Raw genomic sequence first — 14,111 nt, 5'->3', positions numbered from 1 at the left:
TTGTAGTACTGATTTGAAGTAATAATGTAATCTACTATAAATAACGAATCCAAAATATGCTTATGATATTTTACATTTTCGTTTGCACACTGAGTGACTTACTCCATGTACGGTGAATTTCATCATCTTGCTCCTGGCCAGCACTAGACCCTGCAGCTCCACCGACAAGTCTTCCACCTGATGGTGCGTCCACAGTAGTCCCTGCAGCCATCAAAGAAAACATGCCTGCACTGCATCTTAAAGAAAATGTTCTCTAATGGTATATATATATATATATATATATATATATATATATATATATATATATATATATATATATATATATATATATATATATATATATATATATATATATATATATAGAGAGAGAGAGAGAGAGAGAGAGAGAGAGAGAGAGAGAGAGAGAGAGAGAGAGAGAGATATTATGTACGTCACTGTTACTGTATGAAGTCAGCATCTGTCCCGTTCTGCAGGCAAAGTTATCAGCGACACACGATCTTTTACAATCCAAGGACAGGCGGTCCATGCATCCCTCGACTGCCACGGAACTCCCCAACCACAAACAAACATAAGCTAACACCCGCGCCGTACATGTATCAGCACAAAAATGCAAAGCTCGCGTCATGCAATTTGGGTCATTAATTTTGGCTGGACCAGAGAGAGAGAGAGAGAGAGAGAGAGAGAGAGAGAGAGAGAGTCTATACTTAGCACTGTTACTTGAAAGAGATCTGGTGTAGAAGCTCGAGCGAAACTCACGGATCTGGGCGTCTTTGCCTCGATGCAGAGCGGGGAGGTCCAGGCGTTGCGGCGGCTCTGCTGCAGGATGGCATATGATCGCAGATCTGGCTCCACCAGCAGCCCGGTCCAGCTCAGGTTCCTTTCCAGCATTAGCGTTTGGCTCATGAACTCCCCGTCGGCTGCCCCGACCTCCACGAACACCCCGGGGCTCTGCAGGGCACCAGAGTGAGGTGAAGGATGTGTCAAGGTGAGCACAACCAGGAGTCAAGGGAGTCATGTGTTATCCTGATGATAACAGGAATACATACCCAAACCCATACATAAGAAGTACCTCATTCAACTGGGTGAGACAAAGAGATGAACCCACTCAATTATAAACCCCTGCCGCGCTCCCTTACCTTATCCTTCCACAGTTCCGCGAGGGTGATCTGAAGCTTGTCCCAATCTAGCAGTTCTCTCCAGGGGAACCGCCTTGTGTTGAGGCGCGAGATGTTAGGCTGGCTCGGAGGAGGGTGCAGATACTTGTCCCGAAGAAGTGGCAGAAGGGCGGAATTGGTGATGATTTCCTGCCCACTGAAGTAGGTTTCCAGACACTCTGAGGGAAGGAGGCAGTGTTGGCGATGATGTTACAGAGAAGGAAAGCACTTTCCACGTGACGAAGAGAAATGGCTACAGGCTAAACTAATGCATTACATACCAAAAGCACCATTGTGTGTGTGTGTGTGTGTGTGTGTGTGTGTGTGTGTGTGTGTGTGTGTGTGTGTGTGTGTGTGTGTAATTCACCTCGGTCATCTGCTGGTCACCCAGCCAGTCTTCCCCATTACGGAGCGAGCTCAGAGCTCATAGAAGACCGATCTTCGGGTAGGACTGAGACCACAACACACTCCACACACCGGGAAAGCGAGGCCACAACCCCTCGAGTTACATCCCGTACTTATTTACTGCTAGGTGAACAGGGCCACACATCAAGAGGTTTGCCCATTTGCCTCGCGTGTGTGTGTGTGTGTGTGTGTGTGTGTGTGTGTGTGTGTGTGTGTGTGTGTGTGTGTGTGTGTGTGTGTGTGTGTGTGTGTGTGTGTGTGTGTGTGTGTGTGTGTGTGTGTTTGAGCATGAATGCACACAATAACAATCAAAGCAAAAAACATATCGCGAAAAAAATAACAAGAATAAAAATGCGAGGAAATTCAATAAGTGAGATTCCTTGAGGCGTGAATGGAGGAGCGTGAGATGACACACCTTGTGGATGTGAATGTGTAAATGAGGAACCACTAGAGGGAGACGGAGAGACAACAGCAGACAACCTCACCTGAGTCACAGGAGGCGGTGGTCCACCAGGTGAGGCGGATGAGATAGACAGACACCACCACCAGACTCGCGACACTCAGCCCAGCGAGGCCCTTCATTTCACTTGCCACTAGCGCAACGTCCCCTCACACTTGTTCTTCACTCAGTGCTCGGTGTCTTTTCGTGTCATCTGCGTGGGTATGCGGAAGAATCCAATATTCATTTATCTATTTATTATAATTTATTATGGAGTGTATGTAACATATGAGTCAAGTTGTGAGAAATATGTTCGATTGTTGTTGATGTTGTTGCTGTCGTTCTTTGTGTGTATAGCAACGACAACAAAAAGAGAGAGAGAGTAAAAAAAACTCCATTGAGGTGTCAGTCCCCAAAAAAGATCAAAGGATCATCCAAAATTGTAAGATACATAAGTGTTTTTAAACCTCTCTCTTGAGAGAGTTCTAGTCATTGTGAGGAGTAAATAGTTTAACATCACCATCACCTCCACTGTTGTGTGTAGCACTTGTCTCGCCAAGCTGATTATACGAGTACCAGGAAGCAGCTATTGTCTCCTATCCACTGCGTAATCTATGGCAAAATTCGTTAAATAAACATACACAGATCGGCCAAGAGTCTCCAGGCACTACAGCTGTGCGACACGACGCAAGGAGGAAAGAGTGCACGAGAAAAACACACGAGGAAAAAATTTCAAGAATACAGACTTTACTTCCTCCTCTGTCCACGCTGTGTATAATACTTGTGTGTCGTGAAACGGCCACCCCCTACATCAGTGACGTCCTTGTATCCTTACACAGTCAGATATGCGAGTCAGCTAAGGATTGTAAACTAGCTTTCTTATGTTACTATTATACACTTGCTCTATTCCGCCACGCATACGCAAACCACTCGCTCGTCACCTCGTATCCAAGGAAATGTAGGAAATGTAGAGTATCTTCCTTAGTCGTCATCATTCAACCAATTTTCCTCGGTCTTCCTCATACGTAAATAGATAGAAACGTGTACCAGAACCCCAGGAGGGCGAGGCTGAAGAGCAGACCCCTGAGTATTCGCTCTCTTAACAATGGTGGGATATTGCATGTGTAGCTTTGTTTCATGTCGGAGAATCATTGACATAAAAGTGAGTGTCATTGAACCTCAGTAACATAGGACAATGGGGACGGATGTTAACTCCAGTGGTGTTTTTTTTTCTTTCTTTCTTTTCTTTCTTGTACGACAGGTGCTGTACCAGAGCAACGTGGTGCTGAACGTATTGCTGCTAGTGCTTTCAGGAATCATCCTCGTCAGCTACATCAACAACTATGGCCTGAGCCTTCTTCCCTGGGCGTCACATGCTTGTGGACAAGGTCAGTTATTGTTGCATGTAGTAGTGTTATATACTAGTGCGTGCTAAACGCACCGAGTAAATACCTCCACATGATACGAAGGCAATACTCCTCATGCATATCAGATGGAAGGACTCATGCTCTTTCACTTTCAGTGATATTGTCATATAAACACATAACATGATTCATATATCAATGATGGATGGCAAATTAATGTGTTATGGATTTTGAGCAGAGTGTCTGGAAAGTTACATGAGTGGGCCGCCACTTCCGTACGACACAGACATCTTAGAAGTGATCCGACAAAAATACCTCGTCCCTCCGCCCCGCCGCCCAGTGACCGGTGCCTTCGACATCAACGAGCCGGTATGGGCGAGGCTGGTGGACTGGAACTTGATGCAACAGAAGTTGCTGCAGATATGGGAGGGAGAGGTGGGTCTGAAGGAAGGTTCAATATAATATTTAAGGATTAACTTTCACATTAAAGAGGTGGACAGAATATTAATAAACAAGACATATCGCATTCCACAAGTTCACTGTCTTGTAATCACTGATAACATTACCCAAGACGCCTGGCCGCGTCTGGCGCTTCCCCTCAACCTGCAGCCTTGCAGAGCCCCGGGGTGTTCGTGGAGGTCGGGGCGGCCGACGGGGAGTTCATGAGCCAGACGCTAATGCTGGAGAGGAACCTGAGCTGGACCGGGCTGTTGGTGGAGCCAGACCCGCGATCCTATGCCATCCTGCAGCAGAACCGCCGCAACGCCTGGACCTCCCCGCTCTGTATCCACCGCAGCCAGCCCAGCTCCGTATGTAGTTACTGCTATGACTCAAACATTGCTATTATATCACCAATACTAGTAATCCCTTTTTGAACCACACGTGCTCTCCGGGATGCTGATCTACGTATATCATCACATTGGCAATTGCGTAACGTATTTTTTTTTTTTTTTTTTATACCATGTGGGCTTTTCACGGGAATTTATGGGCTAAAGGGGATACTTTTTAGGGTACCTCCTATCTTCAAGCCCACCCGCTAGGAAACCGTTGCCCCGAGTGAGGAAGCCCAACCTACACTCAGACCGTGGACAGGATTCGAACCCGTGCGCTTGGAGACCTCTAGGATCCCAAAGCACGCATGGTTCCACTGTACCACGGCAAATTATTGACCAATGTTTAGTGAAAAGTTGAATTGAAATACTTGTAAATGTAGAAAACAAGTGAAGACACATCAGTAATAACAACAATGATAATAATAGTGCTTGTTTCCGGCAGCGGAGGTTTTGGCTGCGGTACTTGGAGAAGGATCTGCCGGAGCACTTCCAGCAGCTGATGAGGGCGCGGAGCAAATTGAACGATGAAATCTTGACAGGGGTGAGATGCCTTCCTTCTTCAGAAACCTTCCTTGTCATAATATCGACATCAGGGGTGGTGCGAATGTGATCTTAAAGTTCAAATTGGCACGTCTCAATATCTATTTCTATTTGTTACCGTTGGATGAAGGACGAGGAGCGGGGAAGCACGATCACGGTGCCATGTGTGCCGCTGTCCACGTTGCTCCTAGCCGCCCGCATTACCACCATCGACCTCCTCACTGTGGCCACCGGTAACGAAAAGGATAGCATGCGAGTCGTCGATGTCATCAGAAGCAAAAAGTTCAATGTCAAGGTATGGCTCGGTTTGTTACATTAATTGCCAAATTTCAACTTTATCCTTTATTTCATTCAATAGTTGCAATGGGGTGGTTGCACATGCGCTGTGCATATCGTTTAACATCTCTTAATTATTTATGGTCACATGACATACCAACCTCACAGATTCGGCTGAACAGTTATTCAGAAATATGTGACACAGTTTTCGTAAGTTAGCAATAACTTCCAACAAAAGTTATGAAACATAATATGATATTGAGATAGTTGTATCATCATGTGGTATGAATTTTGTGATCGACGACCTGTTTGGAGCAATGAACTTATTGTTGGTGTAATGATGTGGTCAGTCCGAGTCAGCACCCGAATACAAAATTCGCCCATCTAAACCTAACTCTCCTCCCTCGTAATCAATGAAGGCCTTACCTACATCTGATATTGGTGAAGCAAGGGGCAAGTGTGGCCTCTGGAGTCTGGACTGGATCATCCCCCTGCTAGCTTTCGATTATCACCATCAAATGAATGGCTCTTACTAGAATAAGATCATCCTAGTTTGCATATCATACGAGTCCAAATAATTTGATAAACTAAAATTAATTACATTTATAAGAGTTTTTATATGGGACATTTTGTACTGCAAGTTTCGTAAAGGTAATCATCTTTCATAGCACTATGCATTTCAAAGATAAACTACAAAAATATTAGTTTGTGCAAGTTGTATGACTTTTCTAAGTAGACTACAAGTCAAGTTGATGCTTCCAAGGCAGATTGTTATTTGTCATTAAAATCACTGGATAAGTATTACCTAGAGATCTCAGCTCAATGAGATGAATTTAGTCTTTTTTTTTTTCAATGGTTTCACTTTTCTTTCCCTAAGGTTTGTGGTCTTGATCTTTAGGCATGTCTTCCATGCTAACATTTTTCGTTTTTTTTTTCTTTCATGCTAACATTCATCCCTAAGTGATGTGATATTTATGGATACAAATGTATCAAACTGACCTCATTATCAATACTACTACATGCTTATCAATTAGATACTTCTCATGAAGTCTAGATCAGAGCTTAAAACTAGATGTGATTAACCTATAGTATAATTACGAGGTAATTCAATCTTCTCAAATATGGTAGCCACAAGGTAAAGAAATACCTTTTTACCTTTGGGTAGCCTTTCACTAAACTATTACCTTCCTTACGTACCGAGGTGGGATTTTAAGAGTAGAAAATGAGCTCTCGGATTTTTCTCCATACGATGATTCTGCTCCGCCCACCCACCCAAATTAAGAATATACTTAATGACGAATAACACGTCAATGATGAAACACTCAACATTAAAACACTTCTCTGCTCTAAGGTAATCTTAACATCTATCACTCTTTGTCCTTACAGACTATGCTTGTGCACTTCCCCATGGGAGTATTGCTTGGCAATCCATACCCTAAGATCAAGGGCTACATTATGGACATGGAGCACTCCACTCTCCTTGTCAAGCTTTATATCAACAAGGCGCACTGTAAACTCCTCTCAAAGACTGACTGTAAAAAGGTCAACCACTATGACACGGTGGACGCATGCTACAAATACCTGTGTATGAACTTCCACACAGTATGGACACTGCCGTCAACACCAATGAAGTCAGAGAATTTTTAAAGCAAAACTCGAATAATCGTTTTTCTTGTTCTAATTGCATGGGGACAGCATAAGGTTTCCTTCCTCACCATCTAATTATTCAAGCTACAAGTACATACCAGCTAGGTAAGTTCATTACCAGCAAATACACAAAACCATGTCTGTCAGTAATCAATTGGAAGTCACTAGTACTGTAATCTTTAATACTCATTCATATAAAACATAAAACTATCTTGTGCTTTCTCTGGTTATTATTTCTGCCTAAGTTCATACAAACTAAGACATCATCCAGTGTTCATGGTGTTACCCGACACTTACTTTCAGGGTGAATATCACACTAGATATTTCATTCATTTTCCTATTTCCATGGCAATGACTATTCAAAGGGGGCTTAAAATGCTCTTTTGGACTCCAGGATGTCAAATATAAAGTAAAAAATTCAGGAAAGGTATTAAAGCACGAGTTTATATGGATAACATTCTTATGCTATGAAGACAACTCTGAGCATGTTGTGTAACATCCAAAAAAATGTCATACAAGTATTTTTTTTTTCCACCTTCTGGATTTATGTTGATACACAATGACCCTTCTACTACACATCAATACTCATGTCAATACACTCAAGCACATAGAAATTTCCTGTTGACCACCCTTTCAGTGCTTAATAATTTACCGAAGTTCTGTGTTACATTCATCACATCTTTCAAGTGCAAACTGCAATGACAATGGAATAATTACAATATATTTTTTACAAAATATTTTATTAAAAGATGTACCTTGTGACATAGTTAACTTGTCAACTATCTGTGGCTTTGTATATCACAAACTAAAAATAACGAGAAAAAAATTAATAACTGAAAGTTTCACGTCCTAAACTCATTGAAGCATTCTGAACAAGTGGAATGCAGTAATCTGATAAATAATTGTACCAGTTATAAGAGCAAATCTCTACTTCCAAGCCACAGAAAAATAAATTGTAATAACATTTTATATTACAATGCTACTTTCCGAAACAGAAGAAATGTAATGATTAATGACAATGTTTTACATGAGGAGTGAATAGCTAATGAGTGGTTAACTTTCCATTTTCATGAGCATCTCAAGACAGACAGAAGAGGGAATAGGAGGGGAATAATCTCTGCTATGAGAAGACAAAATCTCATTATCCGATTTGTAAGATGAACACAAAAGAATAGAAGCACATTCAAGATACAAAAAAGGCACACACCAAACAATGCTTAGAAAGACTAATAACTGACGTCCCTCACGGCTACTCCCCTAAGTGAGATTTCATCTACCAATATATTCTATAAAGACAATATGATGCAGCATCAAATAATTGTCCAAACATTACAAGCAAATTAGTCCCACAATAATTCATATAAACTTCAGGGGGACTTCAATGTACAATGTAAGCTGGGACATTTTACATACTGTACATACACAATTGATTAATCAAATCTAAAAATACTTCACTGGTAATTCATGAAATGCCGCATTCAAAAGTATTACAAAGGGGACTTCTTTACCTAAGCAGAGTTGGTTGTGAGGCTGGCTGAGAGTAGAGAATTAATAGGTCGACTGCCACGGTGTGGCCAGCAGCAAACACTGCCTGACAGGACCCCTAGTTATTGTCTTATGCTGCTTCCAGGAAATGATCCTTGAGATGTTTCATCATACCAAATGTGCGGAAGCGTTTAACACCTGAAAAAGAAGCAAATCGCCAATGATAAAACATGGTGCTAATCTAATCAGTCATTTATATTTAGTGAAAGTCTAAGTTTGAAGACATGATTTGTTATGAGGCAAAATACACTAAAGACATTACAACAAATTAAGATATAAATACAAATGGTCATCAGTGTTAAGCTTCAACAAAAATAATTGCAAAGTTAGAATGCCAATTTCTAATACAAGTCTATAATCATTAGACAGACATCAAACCAAAAATGGCCACAAACATACCGATAACCTTCAACAGCTGGTCATCACAGATTGCATATTGCTTATTAGAGGGATCCTGGAGTTCCCGCTCCTTGATGACGGCCCACAATTTTTTCACCACTTCGTGGCGAGGCATCACATCTGATCCAACAACATCAGCCAATTCAGGAGACAGCTTGAAAGACTTTGTGAATGCAGACTTTTTGCCTCGGCCTCCGCCTGTAGCAGCACCCTTCTTGGCCTATAAAAGGCACTGGATTACAACACACCCTAACAACAAAATTTGTTGTGATTCATGATGATGCAATATATATCCTTTGAACAATTACAATAAAAATCTTAGTCTTTCACATCTTCAATCAACTTGAAAGATATTTAATATTAAAATCTTAAGAGAATAAGGCAGCCATAATATACAACAGGTCAGCACAAGATGAAGAAAAGCCCTTTACTTCCACCACAAACAATGCCACACCTTTAGTCCCCAAACATGATTAATTAATGCCTTGAGAAAACCTGCTGCCTCTAACATGGACTTTCAGAATAAAGAGGTCAACCTGAAGCAATTGTTGCAATATCATATTCCCTATTAGTCTATCTAGAGATGATATACAGACCACGGCTACTTTCTTCCTCTTGCCCCATTCTTCATCAGAATCGTCATCATCATCAGTCTTGCGCTTCTTAGGACTAGCCTTGGGTTTCCTGGCTGCCTTCTTGCCACCAGGTTCATAGTCATCATCGTCTCCTCCCTTTCCCTGTGGGCAATGAGGGCTTACACATTCTACAAACATCATGAGTAAACCTAAGTAAACTGTCCCAAACTCACATAACAATTGCTGCACCAAGAATTAAATTTTGAAGCATTATTCATCTATTATGATTATTTACCCCCCCCTTTTTTTTTTTAACAGATGGTATTTAAAATTATCAAACTACTTTAAATTGAAAAAAAAAAAAAAAAAAAAAAAAAAAAAAAAAACTTAAAGTTAAGTGATTTGTTTGAGGTGCCAAGAGCAATGTTATGTTACCACCAGCGGGCAGCTGCTGTCTATGTCTGCCTACATGTCAATCCAATGTTCAGTCATTTCCAATTTACATGCTAAGAATAGTTGTTCCATAATTCTTGCCAAACACTTGACATTGGCAGTAATGCAAACAGGAGTGCACAAATAAAATAAAAATCAAACTAAGACGGCACAGCTTTTGCCGACAGTGATCACTAGTCTGGAACACAGCCAAAAGATCAAAATCATTAAATTACTAAACTCCTAATTTTACCATGAAAGAAGGCTGGTTAATCAGTACGTTTATAACATCTGGATTACCAATAGATCTACACACCTTATTACAAAGTAATTTTTAATAGGCAGAGATATTATCACTTTTAAAATTATTTTGCATACTTAACAGCTCTGCTTTTAAGTCACAAGTGACATGCTTAAGAGTAACACGAGTCCTGAATATTGCCCAATGCCAACAATTCTGGGCAACAGGTATAAACCCAAAACTAAAGATCAGTTGCTTTATTATTGTCTACAATACCCATGATACCAAAGAACAAACCTAAATACCTAACTTTTTTTTAAATTGAATACCAAATAAAAATTTGTTCACAAAATAAAGGCAACTAATCATTGTAATATAACTACATTACTAAATAGACAATTTAAGTTATCAAAAAGTAGGCAAAAAGTAACTAAAACAATAATGACATTAATAACTAAAATAAGAATATTACCATCATTGTACACAATAAATTCTACAGATTTACCAATTCACAACAGGGTGTGAACTCCACAATAAAATCAGCGAGAGAGAGAGAGAGAGAGAGAGAGAGAGAGAGAGAGAGAGAGAGAGAGAGAGAGTCTTCAACCTTCTCACCTCGGACTCTGGCTCAGACTCTGAGTCGTCCTTGCCCTTGGGCACCTCCTCCTCAGACTGTTCCTCATCTGAATGGGAGTTGACTTGGTCGATGTCAGCCATGATTATCTTGTCTATTTCTTCCTTGCGATTCGAGAGATCAACACCTAGTTGTTCTTCCAACTGCTTCCTCACTTTCTTTGCTGAGATAGTATCTAGGTCTGCCCCTTTGAGGATTGCTGGAACAAGGAAAAATCAATCAATAATGTACTTGGCTGCATTCCACAAGCTTTGAGGGGCATATGTTGTATGGGAGGCAAACCTTCACCTTTCACGCAATGTTCAATTACTTCTGATATAATCAATACACTTAAAACCCGGCCCTAAATGGTAATTACCCACATATTAACAACTTGATTCCAAAACAAAGGTAGCAGACAAAATGGACTAATACAAAGGGCTGCACACCGCACATACATGACTGCGCGTCCCCCTCATGAAGGACTCCAGATTACTTTATTTCGATTATAACTAACATGTAAACTACAAATATGCTAAGAAAAAGAAAGAACGAGTATGATCAAAGCCTTCCAAAGTAGCGAACCATGAGGGCTTTTCCCGCAAAAAGTACAATGCTTGAAGCAAAACCGTTGGTGCCCGCGCTGGCAAAGCTACGCTTCGCTCAAGCTGCCATCAAGCATTTTCTGGGTCTCGGTTACCATATTTCATCAGAATTTTATCATCATAAGCTTACATTTCCAATATAGAAGACAAAACACGTAAATCAAAACTAGATGATAATGTGAACAAAATCGGCAGATATATCTGTTTCAGAATATTTCACACGCCCTCAAAGAAGTTCGTCACTGCCAGCCATCAACCAAGTTAGCGCCAAAAGGTCGCAACCCACGCACCAACGCTTCACTCCTCCATTTCATACATTTCCACTACGCATTTTGCAGGTTTCTACCTAAAAATCCATTCCAATAGTTACTAACCAGCTCTCTACGATGTTGTTCAATGAAAATCAAGTAAAATATCAAAGTTGTCTACAAAAATATTTCCCTTGTGCTAGGACGGACAGAGGACGACGCCAGCCCGCCATCTCTCGCCTTCCATTTTCAGACATTTTCTAGAGAACTTCTCCCCGGACCAATAGCAAATTTCACCAGGATCGTCACCTACCAGGCATAGATTTGTGCCGTAGGACACAGAATCACCACAGAAACACTGCGAAATAGCTCAAAAACCTGTATGATCTGGACCCCCAAGGCTGAAGCGGCTCTCGTAATGCCGGTCTCGGCTCTCAGTAGGACGCTGCAAGGACCAACTGACAAATAAAGGTTCACGCGTCTTCACTTCACTTTATCGCTGCAAGTAAAGTGAGAAATGACACCAAACCTTGGGCAAAACACAGGAGCAGGCTAGACGGAGAGATATATCGAATTAAATACGTTAAACACTGTGAGGAACTTACGGAAAAATAAGTACAATCCACGGGTCCTGACCTGTGAGTGGCGAGGGGCAGGCTGGGCTGCGGGGAGTGACGCCGCGCCGCCGCTTGGGGTCCACCACCGCCGCCGCCGCCGCCACCTGGCAACGTCGCCACGCCGCCTCCACCTCCGGCAACATCGGCACCACCGCAATGCATGACTGGCCTCTTCCCCACACTTTGGCCTTACCATCTTCACTCTACCTCAGCCTTAACATAACACGCCTTCTAATTCACGCCTCTACAAGATGGCACACTCATCCCTGTACTTACCTCTCGCCGCCTTGCAAATCCTGCTACACAACACACAATCCTTACCAGAGATTTTCCTCTCTAGAGTTTCCCGGCTGATCTGAGCCATGTTCCCGTGTGAAGTGGTGCTTCTCTCTCGCACCAGGTAAACACTACGAATCCGTTTACAGGTAATTTTATTTGTCTGACTGTTTCATATGCTTATAATCATAAAAACATTTTAAATAATGTCAGATAGAGCCTCAAGTATAGTGAGAAAATATTAATACATGTACTACGTAATAGTAAAATACGTGAGGAGAGAAACCCTACTGCATAAAAACAAATCCCTTATGGACTCCTCCTTTACATCCTACACGGACAAGTGTATGGGGATATGTTCTCAGTATTTTCACATAAGTAGGTAATGTTTACTAGTTATGCTAATTAGTCATATGGAGGCATTTGAAAAGTTTTATTTGATGAATATCTTCCCGTTCTCTGTGTGGGCGGGTGCGGCGGTGCCACGTGTAGCTGCTGGGCGGGCGGCGTGGACCTTGGGCCGCCGTCGCCTCTCGGGCCCCGGCCACACGAATCAAAATGGCGGAGCAAGGCTTTCCCACCCGGATAGAGTTAAATATTTTGAAATTAAAGAAAAATACGAAGGATGTACTTTCTGGACTTGGTGCAGTAACCAAAGATGCCCAAGGTATCAATCTAGTCAGCCATATTGTTATATATCCTCAGTGAAAGACAAAGGGAATTCCCTCTGACAAAGAATTAAGGACTTATTTTTCTAAGGAAAACAAACATTCCATATCTGTTTGTTCCTCATATATGCATTATACAAGTCCCTGGTGACGACTGAGCCACCTCATCGAAGTGTACTTTCAGTGTGTTGATGTCAGCCCCCGAAATAAACTGGACCATTGGAGCAGTCTCTCCATTCCCACTCCTATGACGCCATGTATAAAGATGATTTCCTTGTGCTTCAGCCTTCGTCCCTGTCTTAACTCACTGATACTGAGCAGTAAGTGTCACCTGTTGGTCAGACACTCCACAGTCATGTTCCTAAGAAAAATAATCATGCGAATGCACTTAAATCTGTACTTATTTTTTTTCCCCTCCAATGACTACCTTTGTTCTTTGAAGGCAGTACGTATACGTGCCGGATATAAGGGCTATAATCTGGACGCAAACCCCACCAGTCTCTTCAGTAGTAGTGCATACGTTCGATGTTAGTAGTGAAAGTAATTCTGCCTTATAGCTATGGCAAAGAGGTTATTGATCAGCGGTCGTCCATTGTATTCCACTGTTGAATAGATGAGCATCTAAATCCTAGTTAACGGATTTGTTTTAAGCGTTTCAAGCCAGACTATTCCCTATAGATAATCAGTAATTTGTACATTTACACGTAATTTTGATAGTGAATTTCGGGACTTGAATTTATGTGTGTATCGACACTTGGACGACCTCTAATCAATGACGGTTTGTGGCAGAGGGTGGGGGGGTTGGGGTTGGAGGATGCGGAGATACACCGCGGGGTGGGGAATGGTGCAAGGGGGAAGGTGGGGGGTGCGGTTTACAGCAAATAACACCTGTTGATTGGTGACATTGACCTCTCAGTACTCAGATTTGCAAATACTCGATAATGCTGCAAGACAAGAGAATATTGCGGACACTTCTCACCCTTTAGAATATGATGATGCGTTCCGAAACATTTCAACTGCCATAAATAACTATCATGGAGGATCATCACTATAGTTGAATAATGTTGATATATATGTATATATATATATATATATATATATATATATATATATATATATATATATATATATATATATTAGTATTGAGTTTGAACTATTCTGAATAAAAGTTAATTTCCAAGGCTTGTGAATTCTCACCGTTAATTGACATCCATCGCAAAGAATTACTAAAAAT

At 41.5% G+C, this 14,111-nt stretch overlaps 2 protein-coding genes and 1 long non-coding RNA gene across 10 annotated transcripts in view; 2 read left to right on the top strand and 1 right to left on the bottom strand.

Moving 5' to 3' along the window:
- The window catches only part of LOC123499791, an 11,996-nt gene extending 5,298 nt beyond the window's left edge, over positions 1-6,698 (top strand). The window contains exons 1-7 of one of the 2 annotated variants that reach the window (XM_045248275.1): positions 2,533-3,106; positions 3,260-3,386; positions 3,601-3,797; positions 3,980-4,171; positions 4,638-4,736; positions 4,866-5,030; positions 6,398-6,698. In XM_045248275.1, the coding sequence (XP_045104210.1) occupies positions 3,104-3,106; positions 3,260-3,386; positions 3,601-3,797; positions 3,980-4,171; positions 4,638-4,736; positions 4,866-5,030; positions 6,398-6,658 (1,044 nt within the window). In that variant the 5' untranslated portion in view covers positions 2,533-3,103 and the 3' untranslated portion in view covers positions 6,659-6,698. Of the gene's footprint in view, positions 1-2,532; positions 3,107-3,259; positions 3,387-3,600; positions 3,798-3,979; positions 4,172-4,637; positions 4,737-4,865; positions 5,031-6,397 lie in introns of those variants that run through there. The other variant, XM_045248274.1, reaches the window with a different exon arrangement.
- A 383-nt stretch (positions 6,699-7,081) lies between these two features.
- Positions 7,082-12,377, bottom strand: LOC123499792 (upstream activation factor subunit spp27-like). 7 transcript variants are annotated; one of them, XM_045248281.1, is made up of 5 exons: positions 12,255-12,377; positions 10,466-10,683; positions 9,199-9,339; positions 8,603-8,822; positions 7,082-8,341 (listed from the first exon to the last, which is right to left on the bottom strand). In XM_045248281.1, exons 1-5 carry the CDS (start codon positions 12,295-12,297, stop codon positions 8,274-8,276), a joined length of 690 nt encoding a protein of 229 aa, XP_045104216.1. In that variant the 5' UTR covers positions 12,298-12,377; the 3' UTR covers positions 7,082-8,273. The 7 variants fall into 7 exon arrangements, with proteins under 7 accessions (XP_045104216.1, XP_045104211.1, XP_045104213.1 ...); XM_045248276.1 differs by lacking the exon at positions 12,255-12,377 and adding an exon at positions 11,922-12,144; XM_045248278.1 differs by lacking the exon at positions 12,255-12,377 and adding an exon at positions 11,922-12,144 and having other exon boundaries at positions 8,603-8,813.
- LOC123499796 lies at positions 12,219-13,101 on the top strand. The gene is made up of 2 exons (XR_006673108.1): positions 12,219-12,358; positions 12,702-13,101. It is a non-coding gene; the product is annotated as an uncharacterized LOC123499796 (long non-coding RNA).
- Positions 13,102-14,111: the final 1,010 nt, after the last annotated feature.

Source organism: Portunus trituberculatus, chromosome 50, assembly GCF_017591435.1.
Source record: "Portunus trituberculatus isolate SZX2019 chromosome 50, ASM1759143v1, whole genome shotgun sequence".
Lineage (NCBI taxonomy): Eukaryota > Metazoa > Arthropoda > Malacostraca > Decapoda > Portunidae > Portunus > Portunus trituberculatus.
The sequence above is the reverse complement of the archived record's forward strand: the minus strand, read 5'-3'. Positions and strand labels throughout refer to the sequence as shown.

What these genes read in the sequence shown, in the direction of transcription:
- LOC123499792 (XM_045248276.1), bottom strand. Translation starts at nt 12,129, where the DNA reads ATGGTAAGGCCAAAGTGTGGGGAAGAGGCCAGTCATGCATTGCGGTGG. An exon ending in TGGATTGTACTTATTTTTCC is followed by an intron (nt 10,684 to 11,921) that starts GTAAGTTCCTCA and finishes TCCTTGTTCCAG; the next exon opens with CAATCCTCAAAGGGGCAGAC. An exon ending in AGTCTGAGCCAGAGTCCGAG is followed by an intron (nt 9,340 to 10,465) that starts GTGAGAAGGTTG and finishes CATTGCCCACAG; the next exon opens with GGAAAGGGAGGAGACGATGA.